Raw genomic sequence first — 24,549 nt, 5'->3', positions numbered from 1 at the left:
AGGTCAGGGCTGCAGTCCGCTCCACTTCTTCCCCGAAAGTGGAAGCCGGGGAGCCGGGGCAGGGGGGGGGGGGGGGGGGCGGGGGGGGGGGGCCCGGTGAGGTCGGCAGTGAGAAAGTTCAAGGTGGCATCTGTTCAGTTCAAAGCCCAGCTCCAGATATGGGATTTCCCATCTCCGTGAAGATGGTCTCCCAGTTGAGGACGGAAGATTTTCTGGGTTGGCTTTAGGCCTGGGGGAAACACTCCCGAGCTACGTGTAGGCTTTTAACCACTGGTCTGGAGATGCTGACGCGTGTCACCCGTGGCGCAACCCTTTGACGCTTCTCCTAACCTCACTCCATTCACCTGTTGGCAGGGCCGGCTACCAAAGCCAAACAACCAGAACAGCTGCCGGAGCCTTCCTCTCTGGTTCAGCAAAGAGCCACATTATCCCTGCTGGAATCCAAGCACACGGAAGTGGAGAAGAGGCACGCTCTGGGACAAATTTCCCCAGACAAGAGGCAGTGGAGTGAGCACGCCCAGCTCACTCTATGTCCTCAACCTCTCCCAGATCTGGAGGAAGACGCCCCTTTCCGGTGCCCGGAGTGTGGGTGGCCTCTGGCCTTTCCCGACTCTCCCTGCCACACCAGGAACCAATTCAGCCACTGTCTCTCTAGGCTGATGGCTACGGGCACTTGGTCCAATTTAGCGGACCTCTTCCTCACGCTCACTCACGCAATCTAGTCACAGGCCTTCTATGGCAGGGCCTGGGGTCCACGGGGCCACCGACCAGTCTGTCTGGCTTGCCTCCTCCTCTCTTGCCCCTAACTCTTATCCTATCCAGGACTGTGATTGCTGTATCCCCCATGGCCAGCAGATGCCCTGCTCACTGAGAGGCCCGGCCACACGGAAACCAGTCTGGGCTGTGGCCAAGGGAACAGGCAACCATCTTCTCTGAAGCCAACCCTGAGGTTAGACGTGATGGCAACCTAGCTCCGTGGGTCTCGACTCCCAGAAGCGCGGTTTTCTGGGGCCCTGGAAAGGAAACCTAATGGGTTAATGCTCTGACGCAGTAGCATGTGCCCGGAGGTGGCAGAAATCCAGGCCATGCTGCTATGCAGGCCGGTTAGGCAGACAGAAGCAACGCGCTTTTCTGCAGTGCACCTGTGAGCTAAATCAGACACGGCACTTTGGGAGAGCCAGCGGGCAAGTTCAAAGGCTCTTTCGCAGCTGGCGACTACTTCACCTCATTCTTTCAAAGCTGCGAACAACTAGAACGTATGCAGAAATGCTGCACATCGCCTTTATTACAGGGACTGTGCTTTTTAATAAATAAACAAACAAATAAATAAATAAATAAAGACACCAAACTGTAAAAACCCTCTTTGGATATCTTGTTTTTGTGGAAAGCCGTATTTAAAAATCACAGCTCCGCGCTGCACGGAGGGCCAATTTTAAGAAGTTATTTGGCACAAGGGTCCTTGAACGTGAGCATTGCCTTTCCTGCCTCTCACGATCACCAGCTGTCACTTACAGTTTAGAAAACCAGAATGAAATTTTGAAAAGGAAACCTCTCTCTCTCTCGGTTTAATGATGTGCCAGCAATTCTATCCATGCGTCTACAGGAAAATAATTTGAAGTCCAGTTGGGGATAACGGTCATCTGCAGGCTGTTTCCGGTGGAAGGAAGGAAGTAGGCGGCATCAGAAATTTGTTCTCCAGAACGTGAGTTCTTGGGTCTTTTGGGCGACAGCTTCCTAGGAACCTTAGTGGTTGGTCCCAGCAGCGGGCAGATCCCAAGACCAAATCACAGGCGGGACTTTGACTCCCAAGCTGGCAGGACCCACGGCGATCCTGTCAACAAGCAAGCCCAACCAGGCAGGGGATAGCTTTTAAGAGTCCAAGAAGGTGGGGCGCCTGGGTGGCTCAGTCGGTTAAGCGGCCGACTTCGGCTCAGGTCGTGACCTTGCGGTCGGTGAGTTCGAGCCCTGCGTCGGGCTCTGTGCTGACAGCTCGGAGCCTGGAGCCTGTCTCAGATTCTGTGTCTCCCTCTCTCTGACCCTCCCCCGTTCATGCTCTGTCTCTCTCTGTCTCAAAAATAAATAAATGTTAAAAAAAAAAAAAAAGAGTCCAAGAAGGTAATAGTTGAGTTCGGGTTTGCTTGGGGTTTTGTTTAGTTTTTCCATCCTAATTCCAGTGTCTCAGTAAAATTATAAAATGCACAGGTTATTTAGAAAATGCATGTGCTACCTTGTGCACAGCAATGATGACTAGAGAGAGATTTTCCTCAGAAGCAGAGAGTAAATAAACATTGTTATGATACACTGTGCCAACACATTAAACCGCACATGTCACTTACAGAGAGACGTAACGTTTCACTACACTTGTTTACAAGTGCCTGGAAGCGAAACTAGCTGTGCATGAAGCTCCAGGGTGTTGCTTTTCACCAGAAGAACGATATTTATCGCGAAATTAACTCTGAAGGAGAAAAGATGGAGGGGCCATCAAGAATTGCACAGCCAGTGTCTAATGAGAATAGAGAGCTGTGTATTAAGACTGTGTGTGTGTGTGTGTGTGTGTGTGTGTGTGCATGTGGCAGTGAAGTCTCTTCAGAAAGTGAGCAGACATGACTGCCTTCAATATGCAGACTGGCCCCATCTGCGAGACTGTAGCATTGCATTTCCCAGCTGGTCTTCAAGAAGTTCTTCGCTGGAAGCTGTAACATCAGGAGACGCTTGCCAATCTCTTGCAAATTGGCAGATTTGTGGTTTAGTGGAAAGAGCTTGGGTTTTGGAGTCAGAAAGCACAGGGGTGGAGTCGTGGACCCCTCTGCTTATTAGCAGAGTGACAGCAGGCAATTAAAGCACCGTCTCTGAGCCTCTGTTTTCTCATCTGCAAAATGGGATCATAATGTGCTTTGCAGGGTCATTATGAAGATGGCACAAAAGTCGTCGGAAAAAATGAAGACATACAAAAACTGGTGACCTCCAAGCACGGTGCATAGCCTAGTTAATTCTATTGTGCCAGTGCGAGTCCCCTGGTTTTGACACTGAACGAGAGTCACGTAAGACGTTAACAGTAGGTGAAGCTGGGTGAAGGGCACACGGGGAACTCTCTGAACATTTTTGCAACTTCTTGTGTCTCTGGTTATTTCAAAATAAAAATTTAAAATAAATGGGGAGCACTCATGATGCGGCAGTGCTGTGCCAAAAGTTTACTATTCTATTTAATGCTCACAACAACCCCACGTGTAAAGCACTGAGGCACAGAGGTGAGTAATCTGCCCAAGGCTAAGAGCTAGCGAGCTGGGGGCCGGCGGGGGGCGGAGGGGACAGAACCCAGATGCGGTCTCGCTCTTTAGCACCATGATCTAGGTAGAGCTTGAGATCCTCGTGTGTGACCACGTCTGACCTACAGTGGGCATGCAATTATAGTTCGGATTTTTCTTCACGGCATGATTATTTGGAAAGGAAGAGGAAAAGGAAACCCCCTGTGGTAGAAGCCGTTCCTGCCCCACCCAGTGCCCTCACCCTGTTTCCGTGCACACTGGCTCCACCTCCACGGGCCACCAGCATTTCTTTGCCTGAGAACTTTCTCTGATCACGGGAGCCTGCTTTGCTCAGCCTGGCTTGTCCCCGTGCAGGTGGCAAGTGCAGAGGAATTAACACCCCCGCCAGGACTACCCTTCCACTGGTAGCTACAGGCAGTGGGTGTGCAAATACCCCCAGTCCCTCGCTCCTTGGGTGCGACAGTTCCGAGAAGCGTGCTCTGCACAGGCTCCCAGCGTCTCCCCAGCAGGCATGAGCTTCAGCAACCCACAGAGGGAACTGGTCGTATTCTAAGGGACCTTACTGGCCACCTTCCCACGGCCTGTCACATTTCTGCACTCTCCTAGGTGTTTCCTGGGATGCTGTCCCAAATATTAGTATCTGGACATTTGTGGCAGTGAAGGATTCACCTTACCCAAATAGAGGTCCAATCTTTGCCCAACTCCTGAGAGGTAACCTCTAAAAACATGGCACCTCTCTTGGGGGACCCCAAACCGCAACTTGGCTCACGGCCATCTCTGCGGGTAACCTAATTATGATAACGCCACTGCATGCGACAAATGCACTCCCATCAGTTTGTATACAAATTCAAGGTGCCGTAAATGAGCTAGGGGAGCTTGAAATCTAAACCGAACCGTGAAAGACCCTCTCACCTACTACCCATGAATTATCAGGCACCTGGCTGGCTCAATCGGTTAGTGTCCAACTCTTGACTTCGGCTCAGGTCATGATCTCACAGTTCATGAGTTCGAGCCCCACGTGGGGCTCTGCGCTGACAGTGCGGAACCTGCTTGGGATTCTGTCTCCTTTCCTCTCTGCCCTCCCCCACTTGCTCTCTCTCTGTCTCAAAATTAAAAAAAAATTTTTTTTAAGTTTTTAATTAAAAAAATTAAAAAACAATTTAATCTGTCTTTTGGAACAGCCAGATTTTCATAAATACTTCTGACTTGCACCTGTTGAGGACATAACAATAAAGCCAATCTTTAGTTGCCTGTGGTAATAGGAAAGCATTGTTGGCATGAATTAAAATGTACTTTTTTACTCCATTTGGCTGGTCATTTCAGATTCCTTTGTCAGGCCTTGTTTGTGTGTGTGTGTGTGTGTGTGTTTTAATGTCTATTTATTTTTGAGAGACAGAGCACAAGTGGGAGAAGGGCAGAGAGAGGGAGACACAGGATCCAAAGCAGGCTCCAGGCTCTGAGCTGTCAGCATAGAGCCCGATGTGGGGCTTGAACTCATGGACCATGAGATCACGACCTGAGTTGAAGTCAGATGCTGAACTAACTGAGCCACCTAGGCACCCCTGTCAGACCCTGTTTCTGATGAGATATTAGTAACACCCTCTGCTGGTAAAGACTCTTAAAGACATGCAGCAGACCTCCCCGCCTCCCCCTGGCCACATCCCCAGGAACATTCCAGGTCCACAGCATCCCTGGAGCCCGGGGCAGGCTGCTTTCCTCACCCTGCATGTCCGTGACCAGGAGGCAGCCGCTCGTTCTCTGGTATACCCAGTGCTGGAAGGTGCAACACTTCTGACCAGCCTCTGATTCTCTTCTCAAGAAGTTTATTTCCTTCCCGTCCCGGATGGAATACTTCACAAATTCTCCAATCAGCTCCTCCTCCACTGTGGCATAAGGGATGTTGTTCTCCGGTCGGTGGATAAGAAAAATAGGGATTATCCTGGAAGAAAAGACAGCATGGGCACACGTCACATTCTCAGGTGGTAACAAAGGCGGGGGGGGGGTGGTGTTCTGTCTTCACTTGGATTAGCAGGGAGCTGCGGAACCAATCCCTGGGTCCCCTTAGATGTAGGCTAACCCCTCACCACAATGATTGTTCAACAGGTGAAAAGATGTATTTCTGGTTTTCATTTGTTCCTAGAGTTGGTCAGAAACTCCTCCTGGGGGGTGGAGTTTAATTGCCCACGTACAAACGAATGTTTTCATTACAGTCATATCTCAGTGGCCCGGCAGCCATGTGTCCACCCATCATATCCTTTTCTTCCCTTCCTCCCTTCCATTCAGTCAGCAAATACTTATTCAGTGGTTTCCAGGTCAGTCTTCCAGATGCCGTTCCAGAAAACAGTGAAGAACACAGGGGTTCTGCTTTCAAGGACCTTACATTTAATTTTTTTTAACGTGTATTTATTATTGAGAGACAGAGAGACACAGAGCATGAGCAGGGGAGGGGCCGACAGGTGGAGAGACATAATCTGAAGCAGGCTCCAGGCTCCGAGGCGTCAGCACAGAGCCCGACGCGGGGCTCGAACTCACAAACCGCGAGATCGTGACCTGAGCCGAAGTCCGACGCTCAACCAACTGAGCCACCCAGGCACCCCGCAAGGATCGGGCAACAAATACGTACGTGTGCTACGTGAGAAAACAAAGCAGTGAAAAAGCGCTAGGGAGCGCAGGGGTCAGGGAAGGGCTGCTATTTGACTGAGGGAGATCAGAGAGGCCTTGCTAAGGAAGAACGTTTGAGCAGAGACCTGTAGGAAGGGAGCTAGGGAGCCGTGAGGGCATCTATGGGAAGAGCGTTCTAAGTAGAAGGAACAATAAAGGGAAAAGGCCGGGGCAGGAGCATTCTGGGTGTGTTCTAAGAACAGCAAGGGCCCAGTGTGTGACTGGAGTAGAGTCAGCAAAGGGGAGACAGGAGTAGCTGCGTGAGGCCAGGGAGGGCATAGGAAGCCAGACCTTGTGGGGTCTGGAAGGCCGTTTGAAAAACTCTCCCCTTTACATCCCTTTGGATGAGGAGCTACCGGACGGTTTTGGACAAAGGATTGCCGTTATCACACGTCTGTGTTGCAGACGACCCTGTGGAGACGGGACTGTGCAGGAGTAAGGACAGGAGCAGGGAGGCCGGTGAGGAGGCCGCCCGGTCGTGAAGGCAGCTCCAGTGGAGAAGTGATCAGATCCTGAATGTGGCTGTCAGCACAATCCGTTCACGGTCACCCCACCCTCCCACCACCACCATGACTATGTCAAACCTGCTCTTCCCTCCTCTGACTGCCCACACCTCCTCCCCAACCTCACTTTCAGCTGATGACCTCGCTTCCTGTTTTACTGTGAAGGCTGCAACAGTAAGAAGACAGCTTCTAAGAGCTGCACGGTCCCGCCTCCTCGGTCTGTGCCCGTATATTCCCCTCCCCTCCCCCACTGTGGACGAAGCCTCCTGGCTCCCCCCCACCCCAAACCACTTCTTCCGCTGGTGCCCTGGATCTGCCCGACCCCTCTGGTGCCCCAGGATGTGGCTCTAGCAAGCATTCCCCACATTCGTGCGTCCCATTTTCCTCTGGGAAACCGACTCACTGCCAGTGGCATAGCGACTTGCTGAAATAGCTCCGGGCAGCCCGTGGGGCCCATAACCCACTCAACTACTGACTCAGTTGACGTCAAAACCCAGGTCAGTTGCAGACTCACCGTCTGCCATCCCTCCCCTCCCTTTGTCTCTTGAACCCACTCAGAGATGCTCTCCCACTAAGGAAGCTTCGGTCAAGGGCACCAGCAGCTTGTGTTGCAGACTCTGTGTTGCAGAGTCTAACGTTCTCTTCTCGGCCCTCGTCTTACTTGCTCTCAGGGGCGCCTGACACGGCTGATCTCTCGGAGTCCCCCTCCCACTGCTTCCAGAAACTCCCTTCCTCTTGGTTTTCTTCCTGCTTCATTGCTTCCTCTTTCCCTGGCTCCTTCACTGGCTTCTCACTTCTCCCCAACCTCTGACACGCCCCGGGACGGCTCTCCTGTCTCTGCCCACACCGGCTAGTGACCTCCTGGCTTGAAATGCGGTCTGTATGTCGACAATTTCCACCCTGAAATCTCCATCCAGACCTCTCCCCTCTCCCCCACTCACATTCCAGCCTCCTCCTCTCTGTCTCCGATCGATGTCTCCTAGGGATCTCAAATCTAACACAGCCCAAACTGAACCGCTCACATGTCCCCCAACTCCTGGCTCAGTGGCTGGCGACTTACCCTCCCTTTCCGTTCATCCGACAGCGTCTACTGAACAGCTTGTGCCAGAATCTCAAAAACCTCACCAGGAGAGCGAACATGAAAGAGACACGGTCCCTGCTTTGCAGGGACAACCGCTGGGAAGGGTGCACCGTGGAGAAGCTTCCAGCTCCCTACTCTTAACTAAGGAAGATAGGCAGCAGGCTCTCCAGGAGCAGTGCAGCGGCACGCGAGTGGTAAAGACCGAGTAGAAATAAGCTGGTAGGAGGCGAAGCGGGGGAGCAAAGCGGGGGAGCATCGCCCCTAGCTTCGTGTCCCTCCTGCTCACTCACGCACGCACACAAGCCAACCTGAGCCGCTCCTCCTGGTCCCCGCTTCCCCCTCACCCTACCTGAACTGAAGCTTCCTGACGCTTCTCCCTGAGTTCCACCCCAGGGACGCACTGCCACCCCCCCAAACACAGCTACTCTGCACCGAGCAGGATGTGAAGTCACAGCTGGTCATTCCCATTCATCACTGAGCAAGGAAGAAATCGTATCAGAGCTCGTGGAAGGATGTGCCTGAATCCGCCTCGGCTGCTACTCACTGCGGAGAGGCACAGGGTCCGCAAACCATTGCCTGTGGGCCAACTCCGGTCCGATGCCTCTTTACAGCCCACAAGCCAAGAATGGTTTTCACACACGAATATTTGGAATTGATGTGATCAGAGGGGAACACTAACTCTGAACCCCAAGGGTAAGCAAAGTTGCTTTAAAAAGTTAGCAAAATGGGGCGCCTGGGTGGTTCAGTCAGTTGAGCGACCAACTTTGGCTCAGGTCATGAGCTCGCAGTTCATGGGTTCGAGCCCCATGTCAGGCTCTGTGCTGACAGCTCAGAGCCTGGAGCCTGTTTCAGATTCTGTCTCCCTCTCTCTCTGCCCCTCCCCTGCTCACATTCTGTCTCTCAAAATAAATAAACATTAAAAAAATTTTTTTTAAGTTAGCAAACTGTTACTTAAAAAAAGAATTCCAGGGGCACCTGGGTGGCTCAGTCAGTTAAGCTTCTGACTTCGGCTCAGATGATGATCTCACAGCTTGTAAGTTCAAGCCCCGCATCAGGCTCTGTGATGACAGGTCAGAGCCAGGAGCCTGCTTCGGATTCTGTCTCCTCTCTCTCTACCTTTCTCCCACTTGTGCTCTGCCTCTCTCTCAAAAATAAATAAACATTTAAAAAAATAAAAAAAAAAAAAGAATTCCATTCTTCTCATTAGTAAACTTATATACTAAAGAATTGAATTCAATTATTATTATATTTTGAAACTTATCAACCAAGATTTGTAGATACTGGTTTTCTTTCTTGTTATGCAAGTATCAACATAATATCCCAAGAGCCCTTTCTCTCCTCTCAAACTCCCCATGGCCAGTGGTCACGTTCTACCTCCACTGCCCCTTCCCTGGGCTGTAGCAACACCTCTCCGACTGGTCTCACCACATCCAGCCTCTGGACCTCCTCTTTCATGGGCCTCTTCTTCTGGGGGCCAGCCCTGATGCCCCCACCACTGTTCTGTCCCCCATTTTCACCGCCACGCCCAGGTGGAAGCGTCTTGGTGGTCCCTGCACACAGAAGCATCTTGAAACTGATAAGCATCTGAATCCTCCCACGTTGACACGTACACAATCACACTCAGGGGCTATCTCCTCTAAAATCTGCTTGCGTTCATCTTTTCTCACATGGGCTCAAGTGTAGAGGCCTTGAAGAAGGCAGTGTGTGTGTGTGTGTGTATGTGCGTGTTTCCTGGTGTCGAATCCTCTGATCTTGATTCAGTGAACATGGAACTGGGAGCAGAGGCCTCTGTGAGGACCCCTATCCTTCCGTATGTTTGTTATTATTCAGGCACCCACAAAACTCTTCCACTGCATGGAAGGGAAAGGTGTTTACGTAGCAAGATGTCCTAATCTATCTTTAGGCCGGTGGCACATTTGTGGGGGCGCCGATGATGCTAATTAGCCCGTGTCCCTCACACGCACAGGCCCTTTCCAAGTCCCTTCGCCAATCTTTGTTATTCATAAGTTTGTGCTGTTTTCTTGAGAAAGCCCCCAAACTGTAGGGTCAAGCCACACAAAACCAGAGGGCTCTGTGCATTGTGGACAGCTCACCTGGTTGACCCTCTTCCTCCTGGAGAAGAATTCTAGGGTTAGGGACCATATAAAGGGGGCCGGAGAAGACAGAGAATGCACAAGTTCCTGTAACACAAAACTATAACTCACTCCGGATTGCTGCCTGAGTGGATTGAACAGAAAAGCAATTGTGTATTTTCTCTGCAGCATGTTCATTTTTCTTGAAGTTGCTGAGAAATGTTTGTGTTCTAAGTATGCTAAGCATCTCTTGGCAAAGAGCGGAAAGCAGTAGACTTTATATATAATATGCCCAACACCCCACCTCAGGGAGAGTATTTTCCCCCATTGTGAGTCCACAGGGTCAATGTAAGAAACGATTCCTTCCTTCTTTCCTCTTCCAGTTTCTACTGATACATAAATGACTGTTGTGTCTGAAATTTCCAACGTGTCCTGGCTCTTTCTCTTCCCACTTAGACATGATCTCGACCAGATAAACCCACTAATAACCAGAAGCTCCAGACACCCAAAAATCCGCATGACTCAGTCAATATTTAGCCAATGAGTGGATAAAAGTAATCACTGTAATCTATCTCTGTAGGGTTCCAGGAAATGGGTACTGTGTTCCTACGCTCCTGATACCCAATTCATTCTTCGTAGACATGGCACCATATTTTATTTTCATCATAGGGTAATTGTTTTGTGATATTCTTGTGTTCTCTTTTCTTTGCTTATTGTTTGCCATGAAGTAGATACTCTTTACTTTTTATTTAACGTGCTACATTTATCAAATTCATTTTCTATTTCTATCGAATTATTTTCTATTTACTGTGATACATTTATCAAATCCATCCATCCATCCATCCATCCATCCATCGATTTAAAGAATATTTATCAAGTATCTCTCTATATGCCTCTGGCAACCTAGAGAGGAACAGGATAGCAGCCCAGTGTGGCCTCATGGCTTCCAGACAAGAGAGACCAGGCAAAATGCTTGTCCCACTGGTCCTTCTCACCCTCTCATCCCTCCAAGTCCCCAAGAAACCAGGGTGATAATACAAGAGACAGTAAACACACTCACTCTGGCACTTCTCCAAAGCCTTCCAGAGGCTGTGCTTCGGCAGCATAGATCTTGGCATAGTATCTGGCAGTATTTTGGACATAGCATTCCTACATCACCCAAACACAAGGGAAAGACAAGTGAGTAGAAGAAATTCAGGGTTGCCGGTAAAGCTAATCAGACTTCCCAGTAAGTCAAGCCAATGGATTCCCCAACCCACCCCCTGGTTGCAGGCACAGAAGCAACAATTATTGCAGACTCGAGTTGTCCACTTGCAGAGAACTCTGAGACTCAAAGGAACTATCCAGGTAAGGCTCAAGTGGTTTCTAGGACCAGGCGTCCTGAACTATCAAATTTCTAGAACGCACATGGCTGAAATTCATCCTGGGCTAAGGGGACTGGCCCCATGGCAGGATGTCGGGCACAGCTCGGGGTGTGCTGAGCTCTCCCATCTGAAGTTCTTCTTCAAAGGTGTAATTAGAGTTGTGGGTAGCCAACACCTTGGCAACACTGTTGGCTTAGGAAAGGGCAAACTGGATTCTGCTTTCTACTCAGTGGGGTCTTTCAAGAGAGAGTGTGGACGCTGGGGGCTTTCCCTGACTGGACCAGATGGTACTTGAGATGGAAAAAATACATAGTGAAAGAAAAGAAAAAAGAAGGGTTGACTTGGAGGAGGAAGGAATACGACTGGCAAAACTCTGTACTCAAAAGAGGGGCTGCCTTCATGGGCCCCAAGTCCCACCGGACCTCACCATACCTAAGACAATCCTGGAGGGCTAGTGCTTGATGGCACCTGAGAGATTCACTGAAGTATAACCTATTCATTTTATAGGTAATAATTTTAGAAGGGTGCCTAGCTTGCGAAAGAGCTAGACCCAGCTGTCCTGAAGGCTTGGCCACTGCTCTGGGTCAGGCTCTCGATACTCTTGGTGTCAAGAGTGAAATACACAGACCAAACTGGGAGGCAGGGAGGGAAGCCCGTGTTCTCTTCTTGTCTCAAGGTTCTGTGACTCAATAACACAGGGAGACGGGAGCTTAGCTAGAGCCTTGGATCGGTCTCCCTTCATAGCTTATAGGCTAACATTGACCCAAACTCAGGAAGGCAAGAAATAGGACACCGCTGCCCCCTCTGAATATAGCCCACCCCCTTCCATAAAGTAAACAAGAATCTAGAAACTATGCCCTCGGGGATGCTTGGGAATCCTGGCATCCCCTGTAGCTTGGACCCCCCCCCCCCCACCTTCCACATCATCCCGTGTCTGAGTGGACTCAAGGACCTCATGGGGCTTCCTAGAAACAGAAATGATCCCAGCCCAGGTCAGAGCCGGTGAGGGGCCTCCAGACACAGGGTGAGTCCCATCCGGCTGGCATGAGGGCAAGAAATTACCCCGAGAACTCAGACATGGTTCCCAGCATCTGGGGCTTGATCCGGGGGCTCCCTTACAGCCACACCCCAAAGGGAGAGAAACACCCTCTTGGAGACACTCCCAACAATTCTGAGTCTGACTTTCATCTCAGGCTCTCGTGGGTCCCCCCTCACACCCCACGTGACTCTGTAGGGCAGGTGGACCCACCTGGGCAGCGAGTTTGTAGTTCCTCTGGATGAGCTCATCGTTGTTTCTGGTCCCGTAGGCAACAGCGTTGTGCACCTTGAGCACGCAGGCGTGGCCGGGCTGGAAGACGGGCATGAGGCCCTGCATCACTTTGCTGCGGAAGGCTTTCCGGTGGACCCCTTCTCCAAAGTGCAGCTCCTCCGTGGCGATCTGACCTCGCAGGTGGTCCCCAAAGTAGCTGTCCCTGAGGAAGTCTTCTCTGAAGATGAGTTGGCTGAATTCAATCTCTTCACATCCTAAAACACACCTCACCTTTAGTTGGACAGAATATCCCGGCCCCCATCCTGCTTCTTGGCTCATGGTTGTTCCCACACAGGGACGAGGACGAGGCTGGCCTGTAGAACCTGGAGGGGAGACCACACGGAACTCCCAACAGAGAGAGGCACAGCTCAAAGATGAGAAGGAGGGGGGACAAGTCCTCGAGGAGGCAGGAAGATCGGTATGAGGCTCCAGTGGATCGCACTGGAGAGGGGAGAAAACTGGTGAGGGCGAAACTGGGGAGACCAGGAAAAGAAGTTTAGACAGATCTGGAAAATACAGGCAGGACCACGAAAGGTAACTGAAGGCAAGCTGAAGTGTGGAGGGGGGAGGAGGAACCAACGATAAGACGTGACAGATCAGTTTCTCAGCCCTTTTTCTCATGGCTGCCCCCTGAAAGGAGTCTTTTCAGACTTTTTTTTTAATTGATCCCCGCCCCCCATAAATTTCAATCCCACAGAGGTCCTGTATATCCGTTTATGTGTGTATATCTGTGCTTCACACACAATCAGAGTAAGTTTTTTTGCCTCCTCAAGAACCAATTTTTGTCTTCTCGGGGGCAATACCATTTCCCCATGTTGAGAATGTCTGTGGTAGCTATAAGAAATAGGTAGGCAAGGACAAAACAGTTAAAAAGAACCTCCTCTGAGGAGACACTGAAAACAAAAGCCTAATTATTTTGGATTTATGTGTAAAAAGAAAAGTAGAATTATTTTTTTCTAGCACCGGGTTTTCTCATAGCGGATTCTCCACGTTTCAGGTGACCACGGATGCAATCGGAAGGTTCCCTTCTAACCTAGAGATGAACAGGTCAGCCTTCTGGTGGGCTGAGAGAAGAGAAGAAGACAGCTTTCAACGAAATCCGTTTGGTTAGAGTTCTTTAGCGCCCTTTAATCCTCGAAGTCGATGAAGACTCACATCTTTCTGAATGTTTAAAAGAAGAAAGAAATCACGGGTTGTGTGTGAAAATCTCACTTCGCGTTTCTATTTAGACTCTTTAGAGAAACATTTTTCTCCGCTTTTAAAAATATTTTCAGGTCACGTGTTTGAAGAGCAGCCAGTGACTGAAGCGAGCTACTAAAGGTATACAGAGATGAAAATTATTGTCCAAGAGTATCGATGAACAACTAGGCCTCGTTATTGGCAGAAAGAAAGAAAGGGAGGGGGACTCAAACAGTAAAAGTGCTGGGGGTGCCTGGGTGGCTCAGTGGATTGAATGTCAGACTCTTGATTTCAGCTCAGGTCATGATCCCAGGGTCATGGGATTGAGCCCTGTGTTGGGCTCTGTGCTGAGTGTAGAGCCTGCTTAGGATTCTCTCTCTTTCTCTTTCTCTATCATCTCTAAAAAGAAAAAGTGCCGAAGATGCCTGTGGAAAGAGCGTGTGTAGGAAGATCCTCCAGGATTTCATGATGGTGAGCAGGAGCCTCAGGCCAAGTAACCTGTCCCAGGTTTCTAGAAAGATCTATGGGGGAGAAGCAGGGGAACAGGCAGGTAATTGGGACACTGTCCCAGACAAATTAAAAAAAAAAATGTTTCTGATGTTTATTTATTTTTGAGAGAGAGAGAGACAGAGACAGAGCATGAGCGGGGGAGGGGCAGAGAGAGAGGGGGAGACACAGAGTCCGAAGAGGGCTCCAGGCTCTGAGCTGTCAGCACAGAGCCCAATGCGGGGCTCGAACCCATGAACCGGGAGATCATGACCTGAGCCAAAGTCAGACACTTAACTGACGGAGCCCCCCAGGCAAATTTGAAGAGATTATTTATCATAGATTTCATCTTTAGTGACAGAACTAGAAAGAAAATTAATTTACAGAGAAGAGTATAGGTTTTTTTTTAAGTTAAATTCAAAAACTGGATCACTTAGAAAAAGGGATGCTTTTTATATAACCCAAATCTTCTTAATTCTAGTTGCACAAATGATTTCATTTTAACAATTTGGCCCCTAATACCACTTAAAGAATATAGGAAGTGTTTTATGTATACAGCCCAATAAATATGAATTATATTTATCCCATTCTATTCTCCTTCAAAATCCCCAAATTTCTAAAACTCAATTATTATTGACAACAACAACCGCACTGAGTGCTTAAAAAATGCATCAGATTTAATACAAAAGTTGTTTCCGACTGTGTGCTTAGAAAGAAGAAGGTAATTTGTTTTCTATAGTACTGTATTGGGTATAATTAACAATCTTGTCTATAATTTCCAACAGAAAGTCTACTTAACAAAGATAAAACAGTGAAAGGGAAAAAATAAATCTTAGGACTTTCCTTTGAAAGCCCCATGTGCGATCATTAAATTGTGCTAGCTTGTGTTTTATTTGAACCATCATTCATTTTTGGGCTTTCCCACGAGCTGGGTTTTATTAGTTTTTAATTAGAGCCCAGCCTGTAAAATGTTATTTGTTCCTCCTCGGGAGAATTCAACTAATAAAATGTTTATCACCAAATAAGAAAGGTGATAAGGAAGTTATTTGAGGCTTCTTCATCCGAAAGATCAAGGGGACCGGGACCAGTGCCAAAATGCCAAAGGAAAGCACCAAAACTCATCTTTCATTTCCATGAAGATGTGAAGGAATGGGGTTCTCCTAGGACACCTGACTGTCTTTGGAATCTGCTTAGTGAGTCAAACTGGGAAGTAAACCGAAGCAACAAACCAGGCTGTGTCAGTGCCAGATGCTGAAAACCCACTGCGGAGGGGCTGGACGCAAGCCTGAGGCTTCAAGAAAGGAGTCTGACCCCAAGGCCCCCACCGACACATCCTCAACAACTGAGCGCCCCAGTCTGATCTTTCATAAATACCACACCTCTGCATGTTGGTAGCCTCACGCACTTATTACAGGCCTCGCCACCAGCTTGAAATAGCTCATGAATTGTCATTCATTTCCCAGTCATTCCTGCGCTCTCCCCTACTTGGTTAGAAGCGTCGATGGGGATATTGTTTCAACCCTTGATTCCAGGAGCGAGCTCTCGCTTTGTGGAGTGGCCCATGTCCTTGGACATCCAACTCGGGTCAGCTTACCTTTAATATCCTGCTGACTCGCAAGTTGTTTCAGAACTAGAAGAAGACAAAGAAGAGAGGGTCTTCAGTGCACGTGGGCATTCTGGCTGGGGGCCGGGGGCGGGGGTGTCTCGTGGTTTATCGCCTGAAACGGAGAGGCTGAGGCTTACCTTCAGCGGTAAGGTTAAACTCAGCGGTCGCTTTGCCGTAACTGTTCTTGATGCAGCAACGGTAGATGCCCTGGTCCTTCTGACCGGCTTGGACGACGGCCAAGGACACAGCCGAGGTGTCGTCTGCCCTGCAATAGGGGACATGAATGTTGGGACGCTTCCTCGTGCTGAAGCTGCATGTTTCTAACACACTTAAGGAGAAAGGAACAGGTGCTTCCCTGCCCTAACACTCGGGGCTAGTGGGCTGGCTAAAGCACAAGGTCTCGATAAGCTGTTTGCATAATTCATTTTTATCTGTGGGGGATGATTGGTGCAAGTTTGCTTTAACATCCTCTCTCCGAATAGGCAATAGGAATCAAACCCATTTGGGAGCCTTGGCTGTGACCTGCAGAGCCAAGAACCGGAAATGTGAATTCTGGGGGCCGTCATTAACATTTCTGCTCAGAATTCACCTCAGTTACGTTACTGACCCAGGTGCTCTGGGCTTGAGGGAGACCTGAAAGCTCTAAACAAAATCTAAACACAGACACAACACGGGACAAGCGAAAGGGGGTCTTTGCTGTAAATAAGGACCCATGGCTGAGGGTGTTTTTGAATAGGGTACTCTTCTAGTGAATACTGCCCATCCATCCACCCGCCCCAAATTGTTAAGTTCCAGGCACTGTGCCACGAACAGAAAAACCAGTGGTGGTGGTGGTGGTGAGGAAAGAGAAGGAGGAGGAGGAGGAGGAGGAGAAGAAGAAGAAAAGGCAAATGGGTGCTCCCAAATCAGTGTTGCCCAGACAAAATGAAGCCAACGTCGGTCAAGTGTAAAGGCCAGGCCACATGTCACCAGTAAATGGCAGGCCTACTAACGTATGCTCCCTACAGGGAGGCTAGGTTTTCTAAAGACATCTCAAATGGAAAATGGACCCAAAAGATTCAAATGCCAAGTCTGAGCTCAGAGCAAGATTGCCAAAACCCTACTGGTTAATTACCCTTGGCTGACAGCTACAGAAAGTGCTTTAAATGAATGATTAGTGCTTCTTTTTATAAAGCTCTAGGGAGTGGTCTTGGTTGTTTTTTTTTCTTAAGCCAAGCCACTTATTCTCCATTGATATATCATTCTTCCCAAGCCATACATAAGACAGGCAGGGTAATGGCAACGTTTTAGGCTGCGTGGCATCATTCCATCCGTCACAATCCAGTTAGGTTTTCTAGAGGGATGTTATAGAAATTACAGCTCGAGGGGCACCTGGGTGGCGCAGTCGGTTGAGCGTCCGACTTCAGCCAGGTCACGATCTCGCGGTCCGGGAGTCCGAGCCCCGCGTCGGGCTCTGGGCTGATGGCTCGGAGCCTGGAGCCTGTTTCCGATTCTGTGTCTCCCTCTCTCTCTGCCCCTCCCCCGTTCATGCTCTGTCTCTCTCTGTCCCAAAAATAAATAAAAATGTTGAAAAAAAAAAAAAAAAGAAATTACAGCTCGAATCTGCCATCACTATGGCATTTGGAACCTAATTTCCAGACGTATGCTCCAAGCAAACGTATTTGATTTAGTTATACAAAAAAACTCGATTTTTCTTCCTTTTTCAGGCTCCTTGCAACGAGATTAAGGGGCCAGGACACCTCCCGTGACTCAGGGAGCTGAACGGGGACTTCCCTCAGCAGAAAGAAGCATCTGGGGCTTGAGTTATGCCCACTGAGCCAGGTGATCTGTTTTAGAATAAGCCACACTCCCTCAGGTGTGTTGGGTGAAGCCCATGGCCCACGGCTCACGTGAACAAGCATTTATTGCCAGCAAGGCGCTTAGGGAGCCATTCGTCAGCTTTGTTCCACACGGGTACTCTCGGCAATGGTTCTCACTCTCTCTCTCCCCTCCCCTCCTCTCCTCTCCTCTCCTCTTCTAACCTAGGGCCCCAGAAATACACGGCTTTTCCCATCTCAGAAATGGTTACTTATCACCTTCAATACCTGCTCCTTTCTATTACTTCATGGATTGTTTTTTTTTTTTTTTTTCCCTTGGAGTCTCCTTCTTAGCTTTGAAATTCGGCAGGCTAGTAGGAATTTGTGAAAGAGAAAAAACAGATTCACAAACAGAAGAGAGCTCTATAATCCTGGGACTGTGGAACCTCAGACTAGAAGATGATTTGGCATGTTCCCCTGATTTAAAGTTATTTTTTTAGGTTTCATTTTATATTTGAGCACGAGAGAGCATGAGCAGGGGAGGGGCAGAGAGACAGAAACAGAAGCTGAAGCAGGCTCCAGGCTCCCAGCTGTCAGCACAGAGCCCGATACGGGGCTCAAACTCACGAGCGGTCAGATCATGACCTGAGCCGAAGTCAGAAACCGAAATGACTGAGCCACCCAGGTGCCCCATCATGTTCCCCTGATTTTAAAAGCATCATGACACATTTCATGATTCTTTGAGGCCACAAGACTCGGGGGTGGCAGAGCCTGAGTAAGAACCCTTCTCTGCTTTCCCTGTCTAGACCCCTGTCTTCGTTCCTTACTTGTCTTGGATACTTAAGTGAGTGGGGTTTCAGCTTCAACTTTCCTTTTTACTTCCTATCACTATTTTCTTCTAGAACTTCGTTGTGAAACCAGCAACAACCATGAAAAGTAACCAGGCAAATGTCCCACCTTCTCTGCACTTGGGCTACTGACTTGGAATCCTTTGTCCACCAGACCGTAGAATCTTCGTGAATTTCTGCAAACTGGCAGCTTAATTTTACATTCCCAGAGTGGTCAGGGAACATCTCGGCTTGGATCTTTTTTAGTAATATCGGAGCTGGAAACAAGAGAGTTTCGGGTCAGTGTTCTTACAATGGTGGCAGAGAGTTTCACAGTGGCCAGAAGACTTTCCCATTTTATCGCATTTAATTTTCACAGCAATCCCAAGAATGGGGAGAATTATCCCCCTCAATTTATGGATGAGGAAACCAAGTGTCTGAGGGAAGATGTGACTCGCCTAAACTTTCAGAAAATGAGCAAATCAATCTAATAGAAAAATCTCATTTTTCATTACTTAAGACTCCCAAAGTGGGGCACCTGAGTGGCTCAGTCATTTAAGCGTCTGACGTTGGCTCAGGTCATGATCTCAACTTGCGAGTTTGAGCCCCGCGTCGGGCTCTGTGCTGACAGCTCGGAGCCTGGAGCCTGCTTCGGATTCTGTGTCTCCCTCTCTCTCTGCCCTTTCCCTGCTCACGCGTGCACTCTCTCTCTCTCTCTCTCTCTCTCAAAAATAATAAACATTAACAAAAATTAAAGTCCTAAAGTGAGATCTAGGATGCACGAAATGAAGTAGAACGTGAGAGGCTTTTTTTTTTTTTTTTTTAAAGAAGAGGCTTGGGGATTGTGGATACCTAGTCTATAAACCCTGAGCCAAATAGAGCTGTATTTAAATGATCGCCAGGTAATCCAGGTCAAAATCAGAGCTGGGGCTTAGGGAGCAGGACAAAATCCGGGTTATCCAAGTAATTACGGTTACACCCCCAGATATAAAAGGCAAAGCAACAATAAAATATTTAGTGAATAATTCTCCCCCATCTTTCCCCTTCGAGCGGATTGCAGTGATGTCTGATAGCGATTTCATCAGCAAAAGAGACAGACGTGTCTCCTTGAATGAAACACGATCAATCAGGAAACAATTCCCTGGTGTGTGGGGCGCGGGGTGGGGGGAGGCTGGGCTGAGCTCCTTGAATATCGTCTTTTAACATCAGGGATCAGGGCACTGCAGGCCAGCTGAGTGTGTCATTCCTCGGGACAGCCACGGGGCAGCAGCACAGACAGCAGAACGAGACGAGATGGCTGGCCCCGCCAGGTGGGCAGAATGACTTGGCTGGGTTCCTGGCAACGAGGTGTCCGTCCTCGTGCAGGCCAAGCTCCACAGCGCCGCAGCCGTGGTAACTCCAAACACTGTGTGATCCCCGGCCAAGCCTGAAGTCCCCAGTGCCAACGCTTTGTTTCCCCACTACCTCAGATCCCACTGCTGGGCAGCAGTCGATGGGTTAAATGTGCCTTCTCCTCTCTCTTTGATGCCAATGTATTTAAAAGCTTGTTTTCGGGGCGCCTGGGTGGCGCAGTCGGTTAAGCGTCCGACTTCAGCCAGGTCACGATCTCGCGGTCCGTGAGTTCGAGCCCTGCGTCGGGCTCTGGGCTGATGGCTCGGTGCCTGGAGCCTGTTTCCGATTCTGTGTCTCCCTCTCTCTCTGCCCCTCCCCCGTTCATGCTCTGTCTCTCTCTGTCCCAAAAATAAATAAACGTTGAAAAAAAAATTAAAAAAAAAAAAAAAGCTTGTTTTCTTCCCATGAAGTACTAATGAGCCGCTCAGGGGACAAATCCCTCCACTAGAGAGGAACTGAAGACACTAACAATATCATGGCAGAGAGAGAAGATATACCAAGTTTAGTGATGGCAAAACCCATTTCGGATTATTCGGTCCTACGCGGCTGGCTGCGTTAGGTACTGAGGCCCACAGTCTCAGACTCTCGCTCCAGAGTCTTGCCCAAGCCCGCCTCCTCGTCTGGAACTTAAGTCCTCAAGGACCCTTCCAGCACAATGTGGTGGCAGTCTTCATGGATGGTTTTGTGGAGACCCCAATGTCCCTAAAGGGGATGCCAACTCTGTCCACAGGCCACTAGAAGTTCTGAACCCAGAAACCTGGGAGGATAGAGGGAAGGGCCAAAAATGGGAAGCAAAGCGAAATGAGGGTCTCTGAGCAAGAGGCCTCAGGGCTTTAGGAAGGACCCCTGTTTGTATCGGATGGAACGGGGAATGGGGATAAAGGACAGCCTTCAGTGTGGCCAGGTTCCTCTTCTGTGCACGTTCGGGTCAAGGGTTGATGGGAAAGGATAGAACAGCCCCCTCCCGCCAGGTGAGTACAAAGCTGTGAATGTCCCCAAGAAAGGTTACTCAGTTTTATTTCTTTGAGTCCTCTGAGTCACGTGCTTCTGTCCAACACACACACACACACACACACACACACACACACACACACACACAGACTCCTTCCCCAAGGGGTCTCTGGTGTGACAGTGCTCCCCTCCCAGAATGCAGTGCTCAGGGAAGCCACGCAGTCTCTGAGAGCAAACTCCACCAGCTTCTGCTTTTCCGGATAGTCCGTGTTCCCATAGTAACTCGGATAACCGCGGACAAGGATTCCAAATAGACATTTCCCTTTGGGTTGAAACCACTTCAGAGATCTTTTAAAATACTGCTCTGTTGTCTTTAAAGCAGTTTCAAAAAAATTTTTTTTCACTTTTGTTTATTTTTGAGAGAGAGAGAGAGAGAGAGAGAGTGTGTGTGTGAGCGGGGTGGGGGGGCAGAGAGAGAGAGGGAGACACAGAATCTGAAGCAGGCTCCAGGCTCTGAGCTGTCAGCACACAGCCTGACTCCGGGCTCGAACTCACAGACTGCGAGATCATGACCTGAGCTGAAGTCGGAGGCTTAACCGATTGGGCCACCCAGGCGCCCCTAAACAGGTTTTAAAACCTGTATACTAGAAAACTGGTTGGATGCCCCCCAAAACTCTTCAGAAGGTAGTTTTGTATTTACTCCTGGCTGCAGGGGGCGCTGAGGGCCTAGGTGATGTGTGCTGGGAATAATGAGCGCCCGTGTGGAGGTCCGGACACTCAGGAAGGAGAAAAGCCCTGCCCCCCCCCCACACTTTGGGGTATAAGGGGGCCCCAGCGTCGGGCTCTGCCACACGCAGCTCCACGACCTCACTGCGGGGTCTTCTCTTCTGACTCGTCCCGCCCGTGGGAAGGGAAAAAAGAGCTCTGAAATGAAAGAGGCTAAAATTTGGGTTAAGGGATGGATCTGGGCTCGCGCGGCGCCCGCGGCCGCGCCGCCCGCAGCACAAAAGTGACTGAAATTGCCAGGGCCCTGAGCCTCACGTGGCCTGAAACCTGGAACGGAGGTTTCAGAGGGCGCTTCCGACTCAGATGAAGAGGAGGGTGAGCTGGAAAGAAACGTTACGCTCAAATTTGGAAGGAAACCCGGGATTCAAGTAAACTGCTGTTAATGAAAATCACCAATTAAAAAAGAGGCTCCCAAATTATCCCTGAATGTTTACTTCCGTAAATCCTGCTTGCTGTGTGTGGTCTGTTGAATTATACTAATTAGCGACACTGATGAACGCTTCTGTTTATCTTTTAAAATATTTTTTAAAGGGTAATGAGACAGAAAGTCATCTTAATCCTACTCCCTCGATTTCAACCTACCCACAGGCAGCCTATTCAGTGATTCTCTCTCCAGATCACCCGGGAACTTGTTAGACACGCACTTTCTCGAACCCACACCTTGAACCGGAAACTCTGGAGGGGGAAGCCCAACGATGTGCATTTCAACGAGCCTTGCAGGGGATGCTGAGGCCACTGGAGCTTGAGAACCACGAGCATATAGGCCAGGCCACCATTTGGTCACTGCCAAGCCACCAATGCCTATCCAGTGGACCCTCACCTTAAATGCAGAGGACTCAGAAGGACACCAGACATCTGGTTCACAAACCCAAACGTTACCAACGACAGAAAGCAACAGCACCTCACCTTTCCCTTCTCTTTTGCAAGGTGGCTTTTTTGCGTCTTTTTCCTCCTCTGTGCATGATGCCGGTGTTTCGAGTTTAGGAATCTTTTTAAGAAAACTTGAGCTCTTTAAGACATTTTGCTTCTCTTCCAATCTCAGCCTCAGGGCGGCCACCCTGGACAGAATTTTCTTCTTTACCCCCTCAGCTAAATGTCCACCCCCTGAGGTTTCTGGCTTCTTGACCTCCTCTGAGCCACTCCCTGCTGGTGGGGCTTTTGGGAATCTGAGGGTCCGGGTTGCCGTGTGACCGAGATTCTCTTCCCTGGTTCTTCTCCCACAGCCCGGGTTGGAGCCCTGTTGACATGGGTGCTGTAATATCTTAGGAGCTTTCTCCGAGGCACATTCACCTGAACCAGATGCCAAGGTCACTGCTGGAGAGCCAGAGGTACTCGCATGCTTGGTTTCCCCAGTGTGGGGCTCCTCTCTTTGAGCTTCCCGAATTGTGTGGCTTAATGAAAAGTTTGCAGTGTTTCCTTTGGGAGATGAAGCACAGGGCAACGGAGCGAGACCACTGGAAGAGGGTGAAGGTTTCCCACACTCACTCTCAACAGCTTCCCTTTCCTTTGAGTCAGAACGTGCATATTGGCGGTTTCTGGGCTCAACTAAATCATTCTCGGGGACGTCGTGAACTTGACCTGTGGAGTTTTGACTATCAACGCCAACAGACGCATGAGTCATCACTGCAAGACAGTTAGAAGGAGGTGAAGTGGAGAAAACAGGTTCTGCTTTGTTGTTTTTACTTTGTTCAGCCTCCCCTAAGCTTCTCTTACTGCCTTCTTGTATTTTACTTATTCCACATCCACTTGGAATGGTTTCCCCACCTTCGTCAGGACGTGGGACTTGCAAGATGGTGGGCTGGACTTCCAGTCCCTGGCCCATGTTCCCATCATTCAGTTTGCTCTCCTCTCTGATGATAGCCGGTGTGGATTCAGAAGGCCCTGGTGTCCCAGCCCTGGTGCACACCATCACACCTGCTTCATCAGTGGGGTCTACAGAGGATTCTACGACTTTAGGGCAGGTCAGAAACTGTTTAAGGAAGGCAGCATGATCCTTGATTTGGTTTTCCTCTCGGTTTTGACTCACATTACTCACGTTTTCCTTCTCTCCGGTTTTGGAAGTCTCTGATGACAAATCTGTGACGGGTAATTCCTTTTCGTCTACAGGATCCACAGATGACTCCAGGAGTCTGGGCTGGCTCAAATACTGGGAAGAAAGGCTACTCCAATATGCACGGCTGGCGCGTTTTTCACTGACATGGGTTTCTCTGTTATTAGCAAGGGCCGGGCCAGACTCAGCCTGAGGACTGTGAGCCTTGAGAACCTCAGATAGAGCCCAGACCCTGTCAGGAATTACGGGACCAGCTTCTAACTCCTTGCACTCAGAACCCGTCTGTGGTCTTGGGAGCCAGTCTTCTGAAATGGGAGCTTCCAGAGTTATAATCTTCAGCTTTCTGCCCGCTTTCCAAAGTCCTGGCCCACTCTCTCTAGAGCCTTCCAGGAAGATATCAGAGAGAGGTGGAGTGTGGCTCAGAGCCTGACCATCATCTTCCACGGTGGCGTGGGCCACCTTGCACACAGTAGGCCCCAGGTCTGAGCTCTGCCCGCTCTCCTCCCTGGAGTTTGCCGACAAGTGGTCCAAGGGCACTGGGTGTATTGCCCCTTGTGCAACAGCTGTCATGGGCCACCTTTCTTGGAAACCACCCTCGGAAGGAAAACTCTGTGGGGGTAAGCTCTCGTGCTGGATCCTCTGTGTTCTTTCACTTTCTTTTTCTTGGAAATCCTCTTCAAGGCTCCTATTGTCTGCCCTGTCCACAGTCAGGCTCTTATCCCCAGACTGGTTATCAGTCTGGAGAGGGCGGCTGCTACAGAAGCCCTCTACCTCTGGGAGCCGAGGAACGTGGATGGGGACTCCTGGTCCACGGGGAGCCATGCCAAAGGGCTCCTTTAGAGATTCGGTTTTGGAATCACTTAAAATATGACCCAACTGAGCATGAGAAGTGAGGTGGAGAATATTTTCATCTGCAAGACTGTTCTCGGCAATGGAAACAGGGAGGTATTTGGCTGGGTGAACTTTGGGGGCCATGGTAACTGGGAGCCATGTGTCCCCACTCTCCCTGGCCACTTGAAGACCCTCCAGATGAGCAGTGAAAGTCGTTGGCGTCTCACGAGGAGACATTACACCTGAGCCATTCCTGGCTGATGTGTCTGTGGTGTCTGGGCCACCATTACTGGGGCTCTCGTTGCCGCCTTCTGCCAACTGCACAAAAGAGCTCTTCTCAGAACGTAGAGGCTGTTTTCCCTCAAGGCCTCCTGAGTTGCTGGGGCCGG

At 49.6% G+C, this 24,549-nt stretch overlaps 1 protein-coding gene across 8 annotated transcripts in view; it reads right to left on the bottom strand.

Moving 5' to 3' along the window:
• ALPK2 (alpha kinase 2) overlaps nt 1-24,549 on the bottom strand; it is a 123,805-nt gene that overhangs the window by 15,334 nt on the left and 83,922 nt on the right. For all 8 annotated transcript variants that reach the window (XM_040478687.1, XM_040478692.1, XM_040478686.1 and 5 more), the window contains 7 exons: nt 22,186-24,549; nt 18,281-18,428; nt 15,665-15,792; nt 15,516-15,551; nt 12,197-12,471; nt 10,644-10,732; nt 4,988-5,205 (listed from right to left, as the gene is read on the bottom strand). The exon at nt 22,186-24,549 is cut by the window's right edge and continues 829 nt beyond it. In XM_040478687.1, the coding sequence (XP_040334621.1) occupies nt 4,988-5,205; nt 10,644-10,732; nt 12,197-12,471; nt 15,516-15,551; nt 15,665-15,792; nt 18,281-18,428; nt 22,186-24,549 (3,258 nt within the window). The remainder of the gene's footprint in view (nt 1-4,987; nt 5,206-10,643; nt 10,733-12,196; nt 12,472-15,515; nt 15,552-15,664; nt 15,793-18,280; nt 18,429-22,185) is intronic.

This window comes from Herpailurus yagouaroundi, unplaced genomic scaffold (genome assembly GCF_014898765.1).
Source record: "Herpailurus yagouaroundi ecotype Mexico unplaced genomic scaffold, PumYag 142, whole genome shotgun sequence".
Taxonomy (NCBI): Eukaryota; Metazoa; Chordata; class Mammalia; order Carnivora; family Felidae; genus Herpailurus; species Herpailurus yagouaroundi.
Note: the sequence above shows the minus strand (reverse complement) of the source record. Positions and strands in the feature narration are given on the sequence as shown.